At 37.7% G+C, this 21,831-nt stretch overlaps 1 protein-coding gene across 3 annotated transcripts in view; it reads right to left on the bottom strand.

The window, feature by feature from the left end:
• NME7 (NME/NM23 family member 7) overlaps positions 1-21,831 on the bottom strand; it is a 245,293-nt gene that overhangs the window by 162,682 nt on the left and 60,780 nt on the right. For all 3 annotated transcript variants that reach the window (XM_070266293.1, XM_070266294.1, NM_001301143.1), the window contains exons 4-6: positions 13,585-13,695; positions 9,534-9,584; positions 7,092-7,299 (exon numbers count right to left, since the gene is read on the bottom strand). In XM_070266293.1, the coding sequence (XP_070122394.1) occupies positions 7,092-7,299; positions 9,534-9,584; positions 13,585-13,695 (370 nt within the window). The remainder of the gene's footprint in view (positions 1-7,091; positions 7,300-9,533; positions 9,585-13,584; positions 13,696-21,831) is intronic.

The raw sequence follows: 21,831 nt of genomic DNA on the forward strand, positions 1-21,831 counted from the left end.
CCATGATATTGCTGCCTTTGTTTATTACTCTTCTTGATCAAAAACAACAGCAACTATAACTTCCAGTCCTGCACCAGATGCTTTCACTACATATTCTCAGAGAACCTGTATGGTACAGGTGCAGACTCAGAGTCCTGGCAGGTAGTCAATGAATGAATGAAGTAAACCTGGAGTGACAAGAAGGCGCGGTAGAGGGCTACAAACTGGGAAAGGCATCCCTTCTAGAGTTCCCATTTGTCTGCTTCCTTCACAACAGAGCTTCTCAAAAGAGATGTCTTTATTCTCTATCTTTACTTCCTTTCTTCCATTCTCTCTTAAACTTACAACCAATTAGGCTTTCATTCCACCAAAGCTGCTCACCAAAATCCCTAACCACTTCCATGTTGTCAAGTCCCCTGATTAATTCTCAGACCTCATCTTACTTGACCAAACAGTATCTCACACAACTGATCACACCTATACCCTGGAATACTTTCATCACTTGGCTTTCTTCCTGCCTCACTGCTTGCTCCTTCTCAGTCTCCTTTGATGGTTTTCTCCTATCTAGCCGACCCCTAAGTGTTGGAGAGCTCCAGGGCTCCATCCAGTCTTGTATCTATGGTCACTCTCTTGGAGAGTTCCTCAAGGCCTATGGCTTGAAACGTCATCTATATTCTAATGGCTCCCACATTTTTACCTCCAGCCCAACCTCCTCCCTAAACTCCACACCCATATAGCTATGCCACTACCACTATAGACATTTCATATTTAAAATGTACAAAACAGAACTCCTGATTTCCACTGTGTCCCATAAATCTGTTCGCCTCACCCTATTTTCTCCATCCTTCCAACTGCACAGGCCAAGAAAGAAAAGGCTTAGAGCAATCCCTAAGTCCTCTCCTTTTCTTATCCACCCATCCAGTCTATTTGGAAATCCTTTAAAGTATATCCAAAATCCAACAGCTCCACATATGTCACCCTGGTCCATGCCACCACCAACTCTCTTTAACGATTGCACTAACCTACTAACTGACCTCCCATTCCAGCTTCCCACAACACACCTACCCCCACTCTGCCTGGTCTATTCTTAAGACAGCAGTCAGAGCAAAACTCATAAAAACAGATCCTGTCACTCCCCTGCACAGAACACTCCAATGGCTTCCTATCTCATTCAGAAGGCATTTCAAAGTCCTATACGTCTTACAAGGCCTTATGTGACCTGGCCCTTGGCTATTTTGCTGTAGTTGTTAGTGCTGTGGAGTGGATTCCAACTCCTAGAGACCTTGTGTGAAGCACAGCAGAACTATACCTGGTCTTTTTGAGCCATCCTCTCACCTTCCAATGTTATATAAGCCAATGATCTGCTGCTATTCCCATGTTTTTGGGTGGGTGGCCTTCTTGCTAGTCTGTCTTAGTCTGGAAGCTCTGCTGAAACCTGTACACCATGGGTGACCCTGCTGGTATTTGAAATATGGATGGCACAGCTTTCAGCATCACAGCAACATACAGCCACCAAAGTCTGACAACCGAGAGACAGACAGGCGGTGTGGTTCCCTGACCAGGAAATGAACTCAGGTCATGGTGGTGGGAGCACTGAATCTTAACCACTAGACCACCAGGGCTGGCTTAAGTATCTTAAAATGAGATAATTCTAGGTTATCCATCAATATAGGCCCTGAATCCAATGCAAGTGTTCTACAAGAGAAAGGCAGAAGGAGATTTGAGGTCGATAGAAAAGGAGAAGACACAGACACACAGAGATGGCCACGTGAAGACAGAGGCAGAGATCGGAGTGATGCAGCCACAAGCCAAGAAACTCCTGACCTAATCTCCTATTCCCATGAAGCACTCACATTTCTGCCCCAGCACCACTGGCCTCACCAACTCACTGTTCCTTGAAGACAGCAAACATGTTCCCATCTCAGAATCTCTGCATGTATTATTCCTTTCTTCCTGGAACACTCTTACCTCAGATATTTGCATAATTTTCTCCCTCACTTCCTTCTGACCTCTGCTCAAACCAGAGATCATAAGAGTTTCCTGAATATCCCATCAGTCATGCGTAGCTCAATGGTGGGGATAAGTTCTGAGAAATGCATCATTAGGCAATTTCATCACTGTGCAAACATCACAGAGTGCACTTACACAAACTAGATGGTATAGCCTACTACACACCTAGGCTATATGGTACTAATCTTACGGGACCACTGTCGTATATGCGGTCCATGGTGGACCAAAACGTTGTTATGCAGAGCATGGCTGTATTTAATAGCATTCCGCTCAACACACAATCCTTCCTCACCCTGGTCACTTTCTATCCCCTTCCTAGGCTTCATTTTCCTCAGAGCAGTCACCACCTGACATGTCATATGTCTATTATTATCTGATATCCCCCAATCAGAAGAAACATAAGCTCTATGTGAGCCAGGACTTTTGTTTTGCTCACTAGTAGCTTCTCAATAAACATTTTGAAATGACTGAAACACAGAAACTTATAAATTCTGGATGTGCTAAATGAAATATATCCATCCATATTGTATAAATGAGAAAAATGACACTCAGAAATCTCAAGTAACAAGCCCTTACAAGTCAGCAAGTGGCAAAGCTGGAATTCCAATCCAGGTCACGCCAGCCCCAAAGCTCTGAACTTCTTCTATCATCTGTCTTTCCAAAGTCAAAGCCAGGCCAAATTGTTCTCCTCTAGAGGAACCAATTATTTTTGTCCCAACTTCCCTCTAGTTTCTTCTGTTGCTCAGTTTTTAAAAATAAAATGCCAGCTTTCCAAGTACTCATTTACATGTACTGAATAAATATGTATTTAAGGCAAGGAATATAAATATATCTTCTTGGTGAAAGTGAGTAATTCTATTTTATGCCTTTGCTCTCTCTTTCTCCCTGTGCAGGTTGTCATATCTTTCCCAACTATTAATCCAAGCTAACATTTGCAAGAGTACTTTTACTAGGTCATTGTCATGGCAACTAACTCAGGGACTTCATGAAACAAACGTAAAGTTGCACAACAAATTTTCATATTCTTTTGTGATTTGACCAGCTTAAATATTTTGCATAAAGCTTCTCTCCTTCCAAGGGTCCCTGCTATTACCCTTAGCCTTTTATATGTCCCTAATTGCCTAGCAGGGAAGAATAAAGATATGTAACTTTCCAAGAAAATAAAATTCAGACAGTAACTAACAAAAATTCAAGGTCAAGGAAAGGTTATTTGGGGCTGCCTGTGTGATGTTTTTCAATCTCCGTTAACATGTGCGGTCCTCATCTCCTCGTGTATGATGTGTGTTCCAGCCACAGTATATCTCTCCTTGATAGCTAGTCAGCTAACACAGTGTCCACAGCACTCGCTCTTCCCAGACAAGAGTCAAGACTATGTATATACTAAAGCGTTGACACAAATGATGGGGTATTTCAGGGACAAATGTCAGAAAGAACTAAAAAATTTAAGTTCACAAAATAGGAACAAATATGTTTAAGACATTTCTTTAGGATAAAGGATTATGGGAGATAACTTTGCAGAAGCTTCTCCACTACAAAAAGAGGGGAAAAAAGTCATTCTGCAAATTGTATTTGCAGATAGGAATTTTTCTACCAAGCTTGTACATGCGTTATGTATGTGCACGCATAGAAAACCACAAGCATATGTACTTAAGGCAAGTCTAGCTTTAGCAACGTTAAGGTACAAGACTTTCCTTGCATTTCTGAATCCACTTATTTTCAGCATCAATAGTATTACTGAAATAAATGTACAATGTACATTACTATCCAATAAAGACATGGTATAGTTAGAGTCAAGATTGCTGGTACTTCATAAAAGGCAAAGAATATTTGAAAGGTAAAGCATCTTGAGAAAAATACCAAAATGATATGCTGACATTTTTCCATTTCTTTCCATTTTACTTAGATTATATCAGAGTTTTTAATACAAACACTTTAAAAATACATTGTTTACTAATGGGATGTAGCTAGGGACCTTAATGACCAGTATCAGGAGAATTAATTCATCCAACAGAAATACTGATGAGCATTTATTATGTGCCAGGCAAGTTCTAATGATGAAAACAAAACAGATAAAGATCCCTGCCCTCTTGGAACTCACCAGTGGGGTCACTGAATGTGTAAAACAGAGAGAGCCTAAGTTATGTGAAATCTGACAAGCATATTTGTGCTCAAATTTATTAAATGAACTGGTGGAAATAAAGAACAAAGAAATAAATGGGGTAAGATGGTAACGGGGGGAAACAGGAAAATATAAATGAACATGGTCAGTGATTTTCAGTTCAGCCCTCCATTATTTCCTTCATTAACTATTTATGCCTATCATTTTTATAATATCCTAAAAAATCTGGTAACTTCACTATAGAAAATAATACTACATTTACAGTAAACATTTCCTACTAAGATCAAAGGTCGAAGACTACAATCACTCTCTTGGCTACACCCTTGACTACCTCGACCCTCCTATCATATTTGCTTCACAAAACCACAGCCATGGTTAAAGCCAACTCGCCATTTGCTCTGCACCTACACCCATGTAGGCAAACACGGCTGGAGAACGACCACACTCACCATTCACCACCATAACATCAGGGGGGCCATTAATTCAGCACAGCAATCATACCATATTTCCCTAACCTGTTCCTTTTCCTAGTCTTTTAGATGACTATTTCACATCTCCTCTCTCTTGAAACCAACCAATACCTTCCCCTCATCCTCACTTTTAGCTGACCTGGCTTCCTACTTTCTTATTGAGAAAACTGAGGCAATAGGAAAAGAATCAGCATCTACGCCCACATACTCTGTCTTCCCATTTGTTGCGATAGCCGACTGCCCGCGCAATAATGTGCGGTCAGTCTGGGCTCTAGTTTCCAGTCCCTCTGACCCAATCAATGGCATTGCTCCAGTAAGCCTCCCTCTTATTCACACTTTATCAATTTTTCACATCTGTAATTCTTTGCATCTTAAAAACACTGTTCTTGCTTTTCCTTGCAGTTACCACCTCATTTCTTTGCTCACCTTTGCAGCAAAATTCCCTAAAAGAGTTGTCTATATTCACTGTCTCCAATTCCTGTCTTCCAATTTTCTTTTAAATCCACTCCAAGCAGAGCCTTGCCTCCAACTCTCTATCAACATTCATCTTACCAAGTTCACCAATAATCTCCGCATTGCAAAGTCTAATGGCCAATTCTCAGTCCCCTTCTTCTTTATATGCCTGCCTCCTTTGACACCACTCATCATTCTCTCCCCTTAGAATATTTTCTTCACTTGGCCTCCAGGACACAAAAGCTCCACCTTTGTTCTTTTTCCTCTCTAGCTACACTTTCTCCTTGGTAATCTCAACCAGTCTCATGGCTTTAAATACCATCTATTTGCAAATGACCCCCATATTTATGCCTTTAGTCCAGACTTCTCTCCCAAACTCCAAAAACTCAATTTTTTGCTCAACATCTCTACCTGGATAATTAACATACATGTCAAGTTTGCAGAGTCCGGAATGTAACCTCCAATTTTCCATCCATACTGACTCTAGCCATAGCCTTTCTCATTTCAGTTTATGTAAATTCTATCCTTTCAGTTGGTCAGGCCAAGAACTTTGGAGTAATCCTTGATGCTTCTCTTTTTCTCATACTCTACATTCAATCTGGAAGGAAATCTTGATCATTTGACCTTCAACCATTAAAATACATTTTAAAACATATCTTAAACATATATTTTTAAATATATCTCTATATTCCTCTCATTGCTACCACCCTAGTCCAAGCCATCATCTCTGTGGATTATTGCAACAGCCTCTTAACTGGACTCTCTGTTGGTACTCTTGCCCTCTACAGTCTATTCTCAATGCAGCTGCCAGAGTGATCTTTTTAAATGGCAAGTCAAACATGTCAGTCCTTTTTTCAAAACCCTGCAGTGGCTCTCCATTTTCCTCGGAGAAAAAGCCAAAGACCATGTGATATCTCCCTTGATTACTTCTGTGATCTCATCAGCCCCACCTTCCTTCAATCTCAAGCAACCACATTGCTCTCTTTGCTGTTAATTGAATACGCCAGGCAGAAATATGCTATTCAAGGAATAGCAAGATGGTCAATGTACCTAGGACACAGTGAATAAGGAAGAGGTGGGTCAGAGATAAAGATGGAGAGATAGATAAAGGCCAGATTAGGTAGAATTTTGGAGGCTACAATAAAAACTTTAGATTTCTACAAGAAAAAAAATTCACTAAAGAGTTTTCAATAGTTGAATTGTCAATCTGATTTGTTTTAAAAAGATAACTCTGGGCATAATTTCACTTGGGCAAGGTAAAATTTCATAAACTGAGTGTAAGAGGACGAGAGGAAAGAAGAATTAGGAAGCTTTGCAGTAGTCCAGACAAAATATAACAGTGATTTAGACCACAATGATCAGACTCAAGGTCTAATTTGAAAGGAGTGCTGAAAGGATTTGTTGATAGAGTTGTAAGAAAAAGAAAAAAAAATCAATTATTATAAAACTGTCCAATGTTATTTCCTTGCAGACATGACCAGACTAAAAATCACCTTAAATTGGGTGAGGAACTTTTCATGATGTTAAGAATAAATTTGTACTTTGTCAGTTCAATGTCAGTATAAACCTAGTGTAATATTTTATTTATACGGATTTAAAATAAGGAGTCATTTTAGAGAAACTTTTTCATAACAGTAACTGTAAATTAGAAAAGAAAAAGATGCTAAGTTTGAAAATACAGTGTTAGGTCTTGGTCAAAGAGAGAATGTATAAAATGATGCTTTCTTTAATATTTACCATCTATAACTGGTATTCGTACATGAATTCAATAATTCAAACATTGATGAGTCTCAGTAATTTAATTCTTTGGAACAAGAAATGGGACAACAAGTGTTTTAATTGGAGAAAACATATCTTGACCATGACCAGCTTATCAGTTCACAAAGGAGAAATATCACTTGAAACACTGTTTGATCCTAAACAAAAGGTCAAAGGTTTTCCCTACTACTAGTTCAACTGGATAAATCCACCCTAAGTCAGCAGTGACAGAAATGCTTTACTTTGACATAAAACATTTAACAAAACTGAAACAGAATTAAAATATTTTTAGAACACCTTACTCTGGCAGCACAAGCAAAAGAATCAGGGCCATGAGCTGCGTTTCTTATGCCGTCTGTTCCAAAGAGGGCTCTAACGCTTCCAGGAGCATCTGTACGTGCCACCCCAGAGTTTGCAGGTCCAAGTAGTCTTTTCCATTCACATATAGCATCATCTCTTAAAATCTCCATGGCAATAATAGGACCACTTGTAATAAACTGGATCAGCTCACTGTAAAACAGGTAAAAGATTAATCTGCTTCCTTTTTCTGTCAACCTAGGTATCTCTCTTAACAACAAGGATATATTACAATTTGAGTATTTCAATGCACATGAATATTATGATCTCAGAACTATTGGATATAGTGAGTTTTACATGGGTATGAGAAAATTATCATAAGTTGAATGCCGTGCAGGAGCCTGAGTCACTACAAAACACTAATGTTGTCAAATCTATTAGTGTAAGCAGAAAAATCATTTCATTGAATTAAGACTATTTCATTGACTTAAAATGCATATTGTTGATTTAAGCTTTTCCTATTGCTTGAAAGGTACAGAAGAATCTTCCTTTTTGTTTTCATGTGGCTTACCATTGTAGTCAAATAAAATTTCATAATATAGAAAGTGATGAGAGTGATGTCTTATAACATATTTGCAGCAAGAATTTATTCTTTTTGTGTACAACTCTTAGAATTCCAAGAATGACAATGAACTTTCAATCAATAAGCATTGAGTTGTTTTAGTGATTAAAAAAAAGAAATCAACAGGTCTTCAAGAAATATCCTTTTATTATTGTAAAAACTACTCTGGCTTATTCCTACTTTAAATTATTAAAGCATACACATAGGTTCTTGATTAAAAATCCAGCACTGAGTCACAGCACCCAAAGGCATAAAAAACAATACCTCATTTTATTTTTCCACTTCTCTATAAGGCAGCAATGACAAGTTTAACTGTGAAATAAGTGACACCATTCCTCCTACTATGTCAAGCAGAGACAAAATACTTTTTAAAGTAAGCCCAAGTTTCTCTCTCATTCAAACCAAGAGAAGGACAGGACCCTCCCGGAGAAAGGAGCATGGTATGACAAGCCCTTTTGTGTCTATTACCTCCTAATGGTTTTGCACATTTCCTTCCCTCATGAACCATGTTACATGAGCTAACCCCCTTCAGCACTTCCTTTTTAAATCACTTCAATTCATTTTGAAGAATATGTCTAAGAAAATAGCAAGTACAAGGAAGTATTCACACCATCTATCCTAAAAGGCCCACATGAGCTCCTCATACATGTTCTGCTAGGCCTTAGCTGCCAAAAAAAAAGGAAATTAGATTTAAGGAACTCAAAGCAAGGGGACACCCATGCTTATCCATTCAACGAGCATTTAATGATTATCTACTACAAATCAGACTATGCTGTAAAACAAAATCCTTTCCTCAAGAAACTTATAATCTAATGTCCTGTTAATAGGAAGTTCTCCGAACACATAGCAGAATGGGGCCATAATAGCAGTGTGGCACGTAGTGATGCAGGGAATGGTGCGCCTGATCATAACAGACACTGCTTCACAAATCTATTTCCCATTACTACAGCTACGTCTTTTGAGTTTTTCTCAATAACAGAAAACTAGTTAACTCATTCATTTAATACAATTTACTGCACACCAGTAATTACATATAAGACACTAAACTAGGAGCGATAATATAATGCTACAAACATACACAAAAACTATAACAAAGAATAATTTCCAAGAAAATTATATATGCCTCTTCTAAAAAGTCTTAGGAATATTTTATAATGCATGATTTAAAATAATCTAAAACATAATAATTTTCTCTTTAAAAAAACCACTGTTCTGTGCAGAATAACAAATGGCATGTCTATTGTGAGGTCTTGGCTAATATCCCTCTTCATGAGACACGTATAGCACTCCCTTGTCAACATAATATGAGCTGCATAATAGTCACTTAAATTTAAATACATCCCAAATATTTAGAAAATAAATTCAGTTTCTAACATATATTAGTTGCTATATTTTAAGGGATAAAATGTATATCAAACTATTTAGTCAAAATATAAGGGTTCTAGGAACATTGTTTTATGTACATGAGAATACCAAAATAAGGGTTTAAAAGCACAACAAAAATAAATATTCAACATAAAATATAATTATCACTTTATTGTAATCTACTGAAATCTAAAAAAAAGCTATGCTATTTATAATTTAAACGACTCATCTCATTTGCTTCTGATTAAAGTTTAAAATACTTAATGATGAAATAAGAATTCTTATCTAATAAAAGGACAGAAAAAGCAATTCTTAAAAAAAATGTTCTCTACAGTTGTAAGATGCTGCCAGGGTCGTCTTGACAGATTATTCTCATGTAACAAATTTTTGAATTGTAAAAGTCTCCAGTTTTCTGGGATATCCTCCATTACACACCACTCACTCCAAATTCAGCACCTACTTTAAAAACGGCCTTGACTGATGGTCTACATGAAAATCCGTTGCTTCTTTCCTATAAAATAATCAAAAGGACAATAGTTAAGAATTGTGTAAGAATATTATTTTAGCTCACTTTAATATAATAAAATAAAAATGAAATCTATTTATTTGATCTGTATGTGAATTGATTAATGATTTTTCACCAAATATTCTGCTCAAATCCCCCTTCCTTTCAAACTTCTTGCTAGTAGGGAGGATATCTATGTTAACATGTAACATTAAAATGAATATAAGAGGCTATGTTTACTTTTCTACTCATATTCATACCTATTCTCTTCCTTTTCACCAGGATCTTTAACATTCTAGAAACAAAGTTTAACACTTGACCAATAAGAATTATTTGTTCTATTTAGAGTTCAAATAAGTTACATCAAAAAATGCAAAGCCATCTTCAAATTCAAAATTTGTCAGTTTCTTCTACTGGCTTTAAACTTGAGAGGTCAGGCTAGAATTTTAATACTTACAGTTTTCTTTCTTAGATAGATCTCTCCAAAGAAAAGACTATATACTTACATTTTTAAAAACTGCTCGACAAATTATGCATATCAATGTATTCTTATTGGTTATTAATGTATTAAAAACTAATACTTTAACTGATATCACCAAGGGGATAATATGGAGATATTCAGAATTCCGGATTTATTAAGGGAAATAGGGATTTGCTTTTTAAATGTATATCCCTGTTAAAGAATATCTATAGAGAAAAATGAAAGAATAATGGACTTTAAACTGATTCGCTGAAAAGTCTAAATCTCAAATCAGGTGTCTCTCAAACTCGTCGTTTTCTTAAAGGCTTTAAAGTGAGTTCGTAGTATGTGACAAATATATGCCAACATCAACTATGTCCTTTTTTCTTTTTTTTTTTTCCACTGAGGAAGATTCACCCTGAGCTAACATCCGTGACAGTCTTCCTCTATTTTATATATGGGTCGCCACCACAGCATGGCCAACAATGAGTGGTGTAGGGAAACAAACTCAGGCTGCCAAAGCAGCATGCATGGAACTTAACCACTAGGCCACAGAGCCATTCCATCAACTACTTTTTAAAATAGCAAAGAAGTTAAAGTGTCCTCTGGCAAATGATTAACCTTTCAGACTTGACAATTTAGTATGCAATGGTTTAAGATCTTACATGCCTATTTCAAAATGAATTCACATAGTAAGCTATATCAGGGCATCCTCTTATTGAAACCAAATGTACTGAAATATTCTGTTTGGCTATGAAGAGATTATGAAAGTATACTATGCAAGTACATAAAATAAAATTCATCCCAAAAAATGGGAGGGGAAGAAAACACCTTTCTAGAGCCTACCATATGCCATTAAATTATTTTACATATTCCTCACAACAATATATTGAAATAGGTATGATCGCCTTCCTGTTACATATGAACATAGGTAAGTTCAGCAGGATTACACAACTTGTCCAGGTCAAAGTGCTAGTAAGGGAAGCAGCACAGGGGGAGCTGAACCCAAACCTCTCTGGCTGCAAATCTCTGATTGCATATACCCTTCCTATTACCAACTGCAGAAAAAAAAATTCTAGAGGGTAAGGAGAAAAATTCACGCAGATGAAATGGATGTATTGTACTGCAGCCTAAAATGAGGTGAAACTGAACACCTAAAAAACTCAGGTGGGGAATATTTTAGAAGAGTTAGCAGCAAGCGTGCTAAAATGACCAATTCTAAACTTTTCAACACAACTGCACCACTAAAAAAGAAAAAACAATCATAATCTTTAATATCAATGAACCGAAAAGTCTCAATTACTGAAATTGCTTCATTGTTTTCTTCTAACATGTCACTAACCCCATAGTTATCTCCATTCAAAATCTAAAATTGAAACCAAGATGAGAGTTCATGAACTTTTCCCCATCAGTTTTATCTAATTCTTCTCCTGAAAAGTTTAGACAGAAATATTAACAAATGCATCACCACCTAGAGAAATTTTATTGTTGTCGTTTTGTTATGTCTTGTTGTGTTTTTATAAAGAAACTCACCATTCTCTCGCAAAGATCTATCTATTAATTCTTTCATGAAATATTTACTTAGTGCGACCTTGAATCAGGCACTGATCCAAGAACTAGAAGTACAAAGTCAGATGGAACTCAGCTGCTACCTTTCAGATACTGTCATGACGGAGGAACTGAAGTTTGAGCAGATAAGTTCAGAAAAGATTTAAGCACTGGGACATACTCCTCCATGGGTCTCTGGCACTTCTAACATGGCTTACTGGGTATGCCAAGAATGCAAGGCCCCAGCTGCTCTTTATTCTAACCATTTCTCAGAGTTATGTTTACAGTGAGCAACTTTGATGGATGAGGTCATGTCTCTCTTCAGTACAAAAAGCAGGCTTGTTTACTGCTTGCAAATGAAGCAGTGGGTAACCCAAGTTCAATGCTCCTCAGCTGTGATGCAATCAACTGTGTATACAACATCCACCCGGGCCCATATCATATTATTCCCAAGGGACATGGAGGCAAGGGGAACCAACAAAAACATGATGCTCATGCTGCTTGCTGTACCATAATAAAGTCCTTTGTCTCTAACCCAGAAGTCTCACGTCTTCTGCTGGCATCCACAAAAGAGTAACAGACTGACTTATTAGCTTTTAAGTTGGGTAAAATCCAAGAGTCAACAGTAATATTAATAGAGATGTATGAGGGGCTATGAACAATTAAAGCAGCAGTTACATTTTCTTGGGCATCTTTATTATGGGAAGTTTGATGCCAAATTATCAAGCACTGGATGTGCAGAGATGCAAAAACTTTTTAATCTCACTAAAACTATTCAAAGTCATCTCTCCAGAATTCAGGCCCATTGTACGCTATATGAGCAAGCATTCTCCATATGTACAGAAATACGACAAATTTCACCACTTAAAAAGGGTTATGACCTTGGTTTCCACTAAATAATAATGATATCACTAGTACTACAGCTAATAACAATAATAGCTAACATTTATATACACTTACTTTGTGCGAAGGTTTTTCAAAGCACTTTACATATATTAAACTCATGTGACCCTCATAACAACTTTTCGGACAGGTGCTATTATAAGCTCCATTTTGCAGATGAAGAAACTGAAGCACAGAGATAAATTGTTCAGAGTCACACACCCAGTAAGTGGCACAGTTACAAGCACTGTGGCTCGAGACTCTGTGCTCTGAAATATAAGCCTCCTTGCCTTCTAGAAAATAAGTAAACTGGGAGATCTTACATTGGGTGAAAATTTAAATTAAACATATGTCGTTGTTGGGGTAAAAGTGAGGATGTTTTGTTAAGGTTTCTAGGGATCAGACTTATCAAAGCTGCAATGAACATCTATCGTTATCCATTGTCCCTGTTCTCACAGAGACAAAAAACAACCGTCCCATGGAATAGATGTCCAGGAACAGCAGTAAGAAGACGTCTGACCAAAAACAAAGAAACAGTGGAGAAACAAAAGAACACCACGGGAGCCAGCTCTGCCTGGCTGCTACATTAACGCCCCGACCTATAGGGAAGTCTTATTTTCACGAAATAACTTAGAGAAAATGGATTGCTTTTCAGAGTAGTAAATAGGTATGTTACCAATTATATATATTGGGAGGAGCTGACTATAAACATTTCCAAACGCATCAGTTTTGGAAATTTCAACAGTAACAATCTCTTGTCAAATAGAAATCAACATTCATTTCCTCTTCTATGATTTTTATACAGTGTGTTATACTTGTGTACTAAGAAGAAGAGATTACAGTTATCAAGCATTGGTGTTACAAAGCACACGGGGTTATGGAAGACAAACAATTAATGAGGCATGTGGAATCTGACAACTCCCAGTTGCGTAGAGTTCAATCATTATTTATGCATCTGATTGCCTGTTGTCTCACATTTTCTCATTCCAATACTATACTATTCTTTGCCATTCAGTGGGAGGTTTTTTATTTTAAACAATGACATGAAAGATAGAAGATGAAGTTTTTAAAAACAGGAACCAGACATTACATAATTTAAAACGATCAACAAATTACCTTGAAAGCATCATCATTTTGAGTTTAGTTATAGTAAATCCAGCTTTGTTTATCATTTCAATTATTTCTCCAGCTTTTGATATTGCATCTGGTTTAATCAGGGCTAACGTTCTGTAAAGAAATAAAAATACATGTGAAAATAAAAATAGTTCAGCAGTTTTTACTTATAATTCTCAAGCTGTGCTAATTTCCTTAATCATCCTAGATCATCCAACATCAAGATGAATTATAAAGTGTATTAAAAGTCTCTTAAAAACTTATACAAAGTAAGTTAATTATTTTTCCCAAGGAAATCAAAATTAGGAACCCAACCTAAAAATAATTATAATAAAATCTTAGGGGGAAAAAAATTAAAATTGTCATTTTGAATGTGCCCAAATTAGAAAACACAGGTGTTTAAAATTTCTATTTCTTAGAATACATTTTATAAAAGAGGAAAAATCTCTAAAAAGTTGCAGTAAATATATTATGAGCCTGACTTTTGGTCTCTTAGACTTTAACATATGTATGCTATGCAGTCAGTTCAGCATTGATTTGGAAATAATTACAAATTCTTCTGTTAACACTTTATTCATTGCATGAGCGATGCAAAAAGAACCAATATCTTCTCACCTGATAAAATACATGGAGAGCGAACCCCAGGCTAACCTTTACAATCACACTCTTCTTTAAGAGGATACATTAGAGCAATGCACTCTCCTCCTCTGAAGCCACAGAATTAATAGATTTTTGGAGATGGAGATCACCTGAGTGCCCTCATTTTACTGAAGAGGAAACTAAGCCCAGAGAGGTAACTTGCCAAAGGCTACAGAGCTGGTCAGTGGCATCTTCAGGGCAGGGCAAAACACCCAGCTCACAAGACTCCCAAGTCTGTGCTCCTTCCACACCACAAATAATGTCACTATTAATATTATTAAAAGGAAGCATAATCCCAAAACCCTCAAAGGTATTATTTGCAAATGCAAGATAAAAATCAAATTAGTTGGAGTAATTCAACTTATATGACATGCAAAATTATGATAAAGAATTGCTGCCACTTTCCCCTCTTTATGTTCAATTGTTCTGAGACATTGGCATTAACTCAAGGAATCTATAAAGGGAGAATGGTTGGCCTTTTCCCAGGTGGTTTTTCTCACCAGTGAGACAAACTCAGTTGAAGATATGATAATTCAATTATCATTACTTACAAGTGGATATAACTTATGGCTGGCCTTTAAAGCTTTCCAATAACAAAACTTGGTCATCTTACACTGTTTATTATAAGCCATACTGGACTATCTTTTTCTTTGTTTTGAGGCAAATGAGTCACTTACAGTATTTTATATTATATGGCTTCATTGAAGATACAATTAAAACTTGTCACTTTTTAGCCCACATTATTTAAATATTATAAGCCAAACTAAATTGTTTATGCTAAACTCTGGAAGAACTTTCATGAACCATCGTTCTTAAAGAAAATATGAAACACATCAACAGTCATCAATTTCTGTGAACAAGCAGTAACATGAAAATAAAAAACAGACAGAACTTAGTTTAAAATGCAATTCCATTTGCTCTTTACATGACGACAGGAGACAAAGAGTTGATTACTATGATTAATTACTCTAAATAAATTTCTCTGTCATGTCTTCAGTGCTTAATTGCTCAATAGATAATAATTAAGATGTATTTGGGAGGGAAAACAAGACAGGTATCAATCATATGTGTTATTTAAAAGTGAAGATGGCGCACAAAGAAAACAGGGGCCACAAAAATGTATTAACAGTGCCAGTGTTGTCTGGTGCTGCATAACAAACCACTCTAAACTGTAGTGGCTTAAAACAAACAATTTCTCAAGCTCTGTAGGCTGGCTGGGTGGTGGTTTCACCTGGGATCATTCACGCAGCTGCACCTGGCTGGAGGGCTCAGCTAGGGCCTGGGCTCAGCCAGGACAGCTAGGCTTCTCCTTCCTTGCGGTCTTTCATCCTTGAGGAGGCTAGACCAAGCTTCGTCATGTAGAGCCACACAGGGTCCAATATACACGCACTTATCGAGCATCCCCTTGAGCCATGTTTGCTAATATCCTTTTCACCCATGCAAGTCACATGGGCGAGTCCAGAGTCAGCGTGAGATGGGACTAGACAAGGAGGTGCGTACCAGGAGGTATGATTCATTGGGGACCATCACTGTAACCATCTATCACACAGTAATCCTCTCTCCTGCATTAGGCATGCACTGCAGGATGTAGTACGAGAAGCTCTCAAAAGAAAACAAAAAAATAAGAAAATTGTTCTTTTACATTAAAACTTCTTAGCAATGGAGAATGAAAAAAGTTTACACAACCTTCAAAAAATTCAGACAGGTTACAGATTTCTGAAAAATAATAATTCTCACAGAGCCGTGCAAAAAATGTGTCTTCATACACCATCAGGCTCTGAGCAAAAACTGCAGCAAATATGTGTGTGATAAAGATGACTAATCAATTGCAGTGTAATAAACATCCTTGATAATATAATGCTATGGACTCTGAATGCTGTCCACCAAGAGGAATACATTCATAAACTTTAATCCACATTAATTTACGCAAATATTTCAAAAGGTATTCATATTTGCCTTAAGCATATAAAAATCCATTCTAAAACATCAACCGAAGGCCAAATTTATGGTTTCTTTTATGTTTTTTTGGCAAGCATAAAGTGTGCACTTGCCCAACAAATAAAGGAAAATAGTCTTATATGAGGCACCTGTGGAGGAAACTACACTGAGCCAGAGCTTTCAATTGGCAACAATGGCAAAGTTATTCAGAGCAATTCTTCCACTGAAAACTAAAAACAGTGTATAAGATATCTTTTAAATATTTTTTAAAAGCAAAGATAGATTGACTAGATACTAAGTAATAATTAGTACAAAAGTGAAAGAAAAAGAGAGTCCGGAAAAATGAGAATGAAAGTTGTACTTGCCTTGACAGCACCGCGTGTCTCGCAAATCTGAACTTTAATTTGTATTATGTCACTGGGAGAGGGGATCAAAACTTAACAGAGGAATCTCTCTGGGACCAAGGCTATATCCTAAGGGTGAACAGTAACAACCAGGCTTTGTGTGGTCTGGCAGCACAATTTCATATCACCTCGGTGGTCTGGGAACTTCCAATTTTGAATTTAAGAGTCATCCAGATTGCTGATGCCTCCAGGACACAGTCCGAAGCAAACACAATTCCTCCCTAGGAGGAAAGTAACTTCATATTGTACCTCAAATAATTCACATATAGATACACAACACACATATATCACACACATACACGCACCCAAACACATACACACACATGACAAGCAACATCACACAAAGATAACCACGCATACACAGACACACACACACAGAAAACACCAGCATGAGGGAGAATGAGAAGAAACAACATGGAACAGAGAGAGACCTACAAATACTCAGATACAGGAAGTATCAGATATAGTCCATAAAATAACCATGCAAACTATGCTTAAAGGACTAAAAGACAACCTGCAAAATATCATCAGGCAACAGAAAACTATAAGCTATAATGAATAAGTAGATTTGAAAAAATCTATTATAATATCTAGTGATAAGAACAAGAACTAGACAAACGGTTTCACAGAAGAATAGATGCAACCAAAGAAAGAATTTTGAGCAGATTCAGAATGAAGCACAGAGAAACAAAAAGATACAACACAGACTGGAGGGTAGTATCAAGAATGTAAGTGAAATAAAGACATTCTCAGATGAAGACAATACTGGTAGACATGCTTCTAAATGACTAATGGATCAAAGAAGACAACATAGGAAGATTAGAAAATATTTCAAACTAAATAAACATTATAAAATTTCATAAAAAACTGTATGTGATTATAAGCAGTATTTAGAGGGAAATTTATACTCAATTGCATATATTAAAAATATTGAAAATTGATGGAATATATAATTCTCAAACCAATAATAACAGAAAAGAGGAATAAAGGAAACTTGACTAGCTATAAACCTCAAATTGTATACCTAGCAAACGCATCATTAAAGAAGAACGGCCAGGGGCCGGCCCGGTGGTGCAGCGGTTAAGTTCGCATGTTCCACTTCTCAGCGGCGCGGGTTCACCGGTTTGGATCCCAGGTGCAGACATGGCACCACTTGGCAAAAGCCATGCTGTGGTAGGTGTGCCACGTATAAAGTAGAGGAAGGTGGGAATGGATGTTAGCTCAGGGCCAGTCTTCCTCAGCAAAAAGAGGAAGATTGGCAGTAGTTAGCTCAGGGCTAATCTTCCTCAAAAAATAAATAAATAAAAATAAAGAAGGAAGGCCAAACAAAAAACAGAGATTTTTAAAAAAGAAAAACCGAGATAGTTTACTACCAAGAAATGAAGGATAAATTTAAGAAGAAAAATGATTCCAAAGCACAGTTGGATATGAAAGAAGAATTGATGAACAAATGTGCAGCTAAGTCCAAATAAAACTCTATACATAGAATTATATAAACTCCAAACCAATAGAGAATAAATACAGTAGGCAGAACAGTAGCCACACAAAGATGTCCGCGTCCTAATCTCTGGACTCCGTGAATGTCACCTCACGTGGCAAAGGGACTTTGCAGATGTGATTAAGATTACAGGCCTTGGGACGGGGAAATTATTCTGGATGTTTACTGTGGGCCCAATCTAATCACATGAGCCCTGGCTGCAGAGAACCAGGGAGATGTCAGAGTGAGAAGGACCCAGGCTGCCACCACGAGCTTCAAATATGGGCGGACACCACAGCCAAGGAATGTGGGTGGCCTCAAGAAGCTGGAAAAAGCAAAAATGGATTATTTCCTAGAGCCTCCAGAAAGGAAGGCAGCCTTACCAAAACCTTGATCTCAGCCTGGTGAGACTTGTGTTGCACTTCCATCTACAGAACTATGAGAGAATAAATTTGTATTGTTTAAGCAACTGAGTCTTTGGGAAACTCTTATGGCTTCAATAGAAAACTACAGAGTGGGGGGAAAAAACTGAACTGAGAAAAAATACCCCAACTAAACAAAAGAACCAAAAATATAAAGAAGAAAAAACAGAAAAGCACTAAAATAGTAGAAATATGTACAAAAATACCAATAACACATGTAAACGTGCATTTATTAATCTTACTAATGAAAATCTGAATGTTTTCAGATTAAATGAAAAGGAAAAAAAAAGAGCTATATAGTTTTTGTCCAGTATCTCAAAGTTCACTTTACATTACTTCACTTTTATGAAAACCTACATTAGTACCTGCTTTTGCTAACAGAAAGAAATCCGAAGAGGATTTTTGCTTTTATGAAAAAAGGCAAAAAGCAAAAATAGCGTTCAGCATTTGTTTTGCAGCGAGCTGTTACAGAGGCTAAGCAGTCAAGCACACTGTCCTATTTCAGGCCTTCCACAGCAGCCACAGCAGCCACAGCAGACGGCGAACCCCCACCTTCCACGTGAGGCAGGCAGACGTGGAAGAAAGAGTAGACGTTAGTGACCGGCCTGCCCTGGTGGACTCAGAAGGTGATGAGATGTTGGCAGACGACCCTCTTCCTCTCTCTCCTACACCCCAGTCCCCTGCAGCTCCCACCACCCAGCCTCCGACAACCTAGCCTACCGCACGTCCTCACCACCGCCTCTCAGCCTTCCAGTGTGCTCGCTGCCTTCCTGGTTCAGGTAAGTGAAACTACGTGGTGTGCACGTTATTTCTACCTTCTGTAGGCTGTGTATTTATCATATCGTTCCTGCTTTTACTATATGTTAGCGTTACTTTAGGCTTTATTTGTAATTTGGTATAATCTGTTAGGTTATTTTGTAGGTCTGGGAATGTTCAAAAAATTTTCCCATACAGATTAATGCTAATTGCTTCTTTGCTTTACACCATTTTGGTTTACAAAAGGTTTCACGGCACTACTCTACTTTGTACTTTCGGATAGCAAGAAACACCTGTATGCTGTTTACAAGAGACATACCTAAAATATAACGAGGCTGAAAGAAAGGTGGCAAAAAGACATTAATTAACCCAAATACATTATCAATCAAGCCCACTCTAGGGAAAGATGGCTAAGGCTGGAGCTGAAAAGGAGATCCAACTCTAATCTGTTAACTGACCAAGGGTTCTCTAATTGAGAAGTCAGAATTTAATTTTATTTTACAGAGGAAGGAATCTTCATTTCTCCCTGGGAATTTAATAATGGGAAGGCGTTTTTCAACTTACTTTTTGGGGTGCAGTTATGCTGTTGTTAGGGCTATCATATCATCAATAGTAAGCCACCTTGGATGAGACCATAGATAAGTAAAGATGAGAAAAAGATCAGGGGGCGAATTTTTAGCAAGGCCTTGGTAATTGAATTAAGGTCTTATTCTAATGCATTTCAGTGCCTTTTAGCAGCCAAAACTTAACTGCTCCCCCCTGGTTTAGGAGGATACGTAAAGTAACAGTAACTGGTCCTGATGGAGTAGCTTCCCAAAGGTGAGAGCAGAGCTGAACTAATATTCTGCTGTTGTCATCCCCAAGAAGCTGCATTGCCTGCTCGAAATTGTAAGGCCAACCGGCTCAAAGAAATAAAACTCCTAAAACAATGGGAACATGTGTGCCCTGGATCCTCATGAGTAAAGTGACTTCTACTCCATTCCCAGGAGAGAGCGCCCTGTCTCCACCCGTTCATTTGCTCCTTCACATCTGGCCACACTTAAGGGTCTCTGGTTCCATGCGGCCCTGCCTCTTCTATCAGACCTGCAGGCCCTCAAGCAGGGCATAGTCTATAGTTCTTCTCCCACTTCCACCTGGTTCACAGCTGAGTGGGAGTCCAGCATAGAAGCCTCTCTGGTGCTCCATCTGCTACGCCCGATGGGCTGTGAGGCAGGAGGAAGAGCCTGGGCAAGTGCTCTGAAGGTCTGTCCTGCAGATCCATCTCTCCCTCAGGCAGGCCCCAAGGTCCAGATTGTGGAAGGAGTGAGGGCAGCGGGTGGGGTGGGAGAAGATGGAATAGGAAGAAAACAAAACCATTTTCAAATGTAGCTTATACCAAACAGTCTAAATAAAACTCATACCACTTTGATCTTCATCTGGCTCCTGTGTCAGAGCTCCATCAGTTAATAATTTGGAGAGAATAGGGACTGAGCTCAAGAGATGACAAGCAGCTTGTACCATGTCTTCACTTCTAAACAGTAAAACCGCAAAGCATCAATTCATTACTATCTAAAATTAAAATCAAATGCTCTGACTCACGGACAACTAAGAACATTTACCCATTTGATTTGAGGAGCTTTATAAAGACATGATAGATTAAAAACTAGCTAAAAGAGTAGGTCTTAAGTTCTCTTACCATGAAAGAAAAATCAATAAAAAAACAAGAAGAAAGGGAGCGGGAGAAAACTTTTGGAGATGATAACTGAGTCTATATCCTTGATTGTGGTGATAGATTCAAATGTGTATACTTATCTCCAAACTCATTGTATGCATTAAATATCCATGGATTTCTGTATGTTGATTACACCTCAATAAGTGATTTTAAAAAAGAGAGAGGATAGAAATGTGAATCAAATGTCAGGTTGCTACAGTCAAGGCAGGTGGAAAGGTGAGGCTAGCTTGTGAGCTAAATTGAATTATATATATCAAGGATCTGGTAGTTGCCTCAAATTTAGCTGACAGGCACCATGGAGATCAACTCTCCTCCTCCCTCTCACTACTCCTCCCTCACTCTCTGTGACTCCCTCTCACTGCTCCTCCCTCACTCACTGTGACTCTCACTACTTCTTTCTGGTGTAAAGAAGGGAGTTGAGTATGATGAATAGGGATGTAATTAGTTCATGCATTTTCCTTGACACGACACAGAACTGAGAACTAGACTAAGTTACAATTATTACAAAGAAGCTATTGCTATGAGGCCATGACAGACATACATGTATTTCTCCATATGCCTACTTCTTTTGGTCATCTACATGAAACAATACATTTTAAAACTCTTGAATTCTGAAGAAGTTTACTTAAATCACCCAAATGGTTGCTGGATTTACTAACCCACATGCAGTCAAGAAAGAATCAGAAGAGAAAATGGTGAAACAATTTAAGTCAGTAAAAATGTAACACTGCATATATTTTCATTAATTATATTTATAAAGCCAAATACTTAAAATCTGTCTTCACATTCTTCTGTTCCTCCTGTTTTGAAATCATCCTCATTCAGTAGTATTTACGGACATATTAATGAGAGGTTTAATAGGAAGAAAATGATTGCTAGAGTCAAACACAGCAAGGCTTACTG

This window comes from Equus caballus, chromosome 5 (assembly GCF_041296265.1).
Source record: "Equus caballus isolate H_3958 breed thoroughbred chromosome 5, TB-T2T, whole genome shotgun sequence".
In the NCBI taxonomy this organism is placed as follows: Eukaryota; Metazoa; Chordata; class Mammalia; order Perissodactyla; family Equidae; genus Equus; species Equus caballus.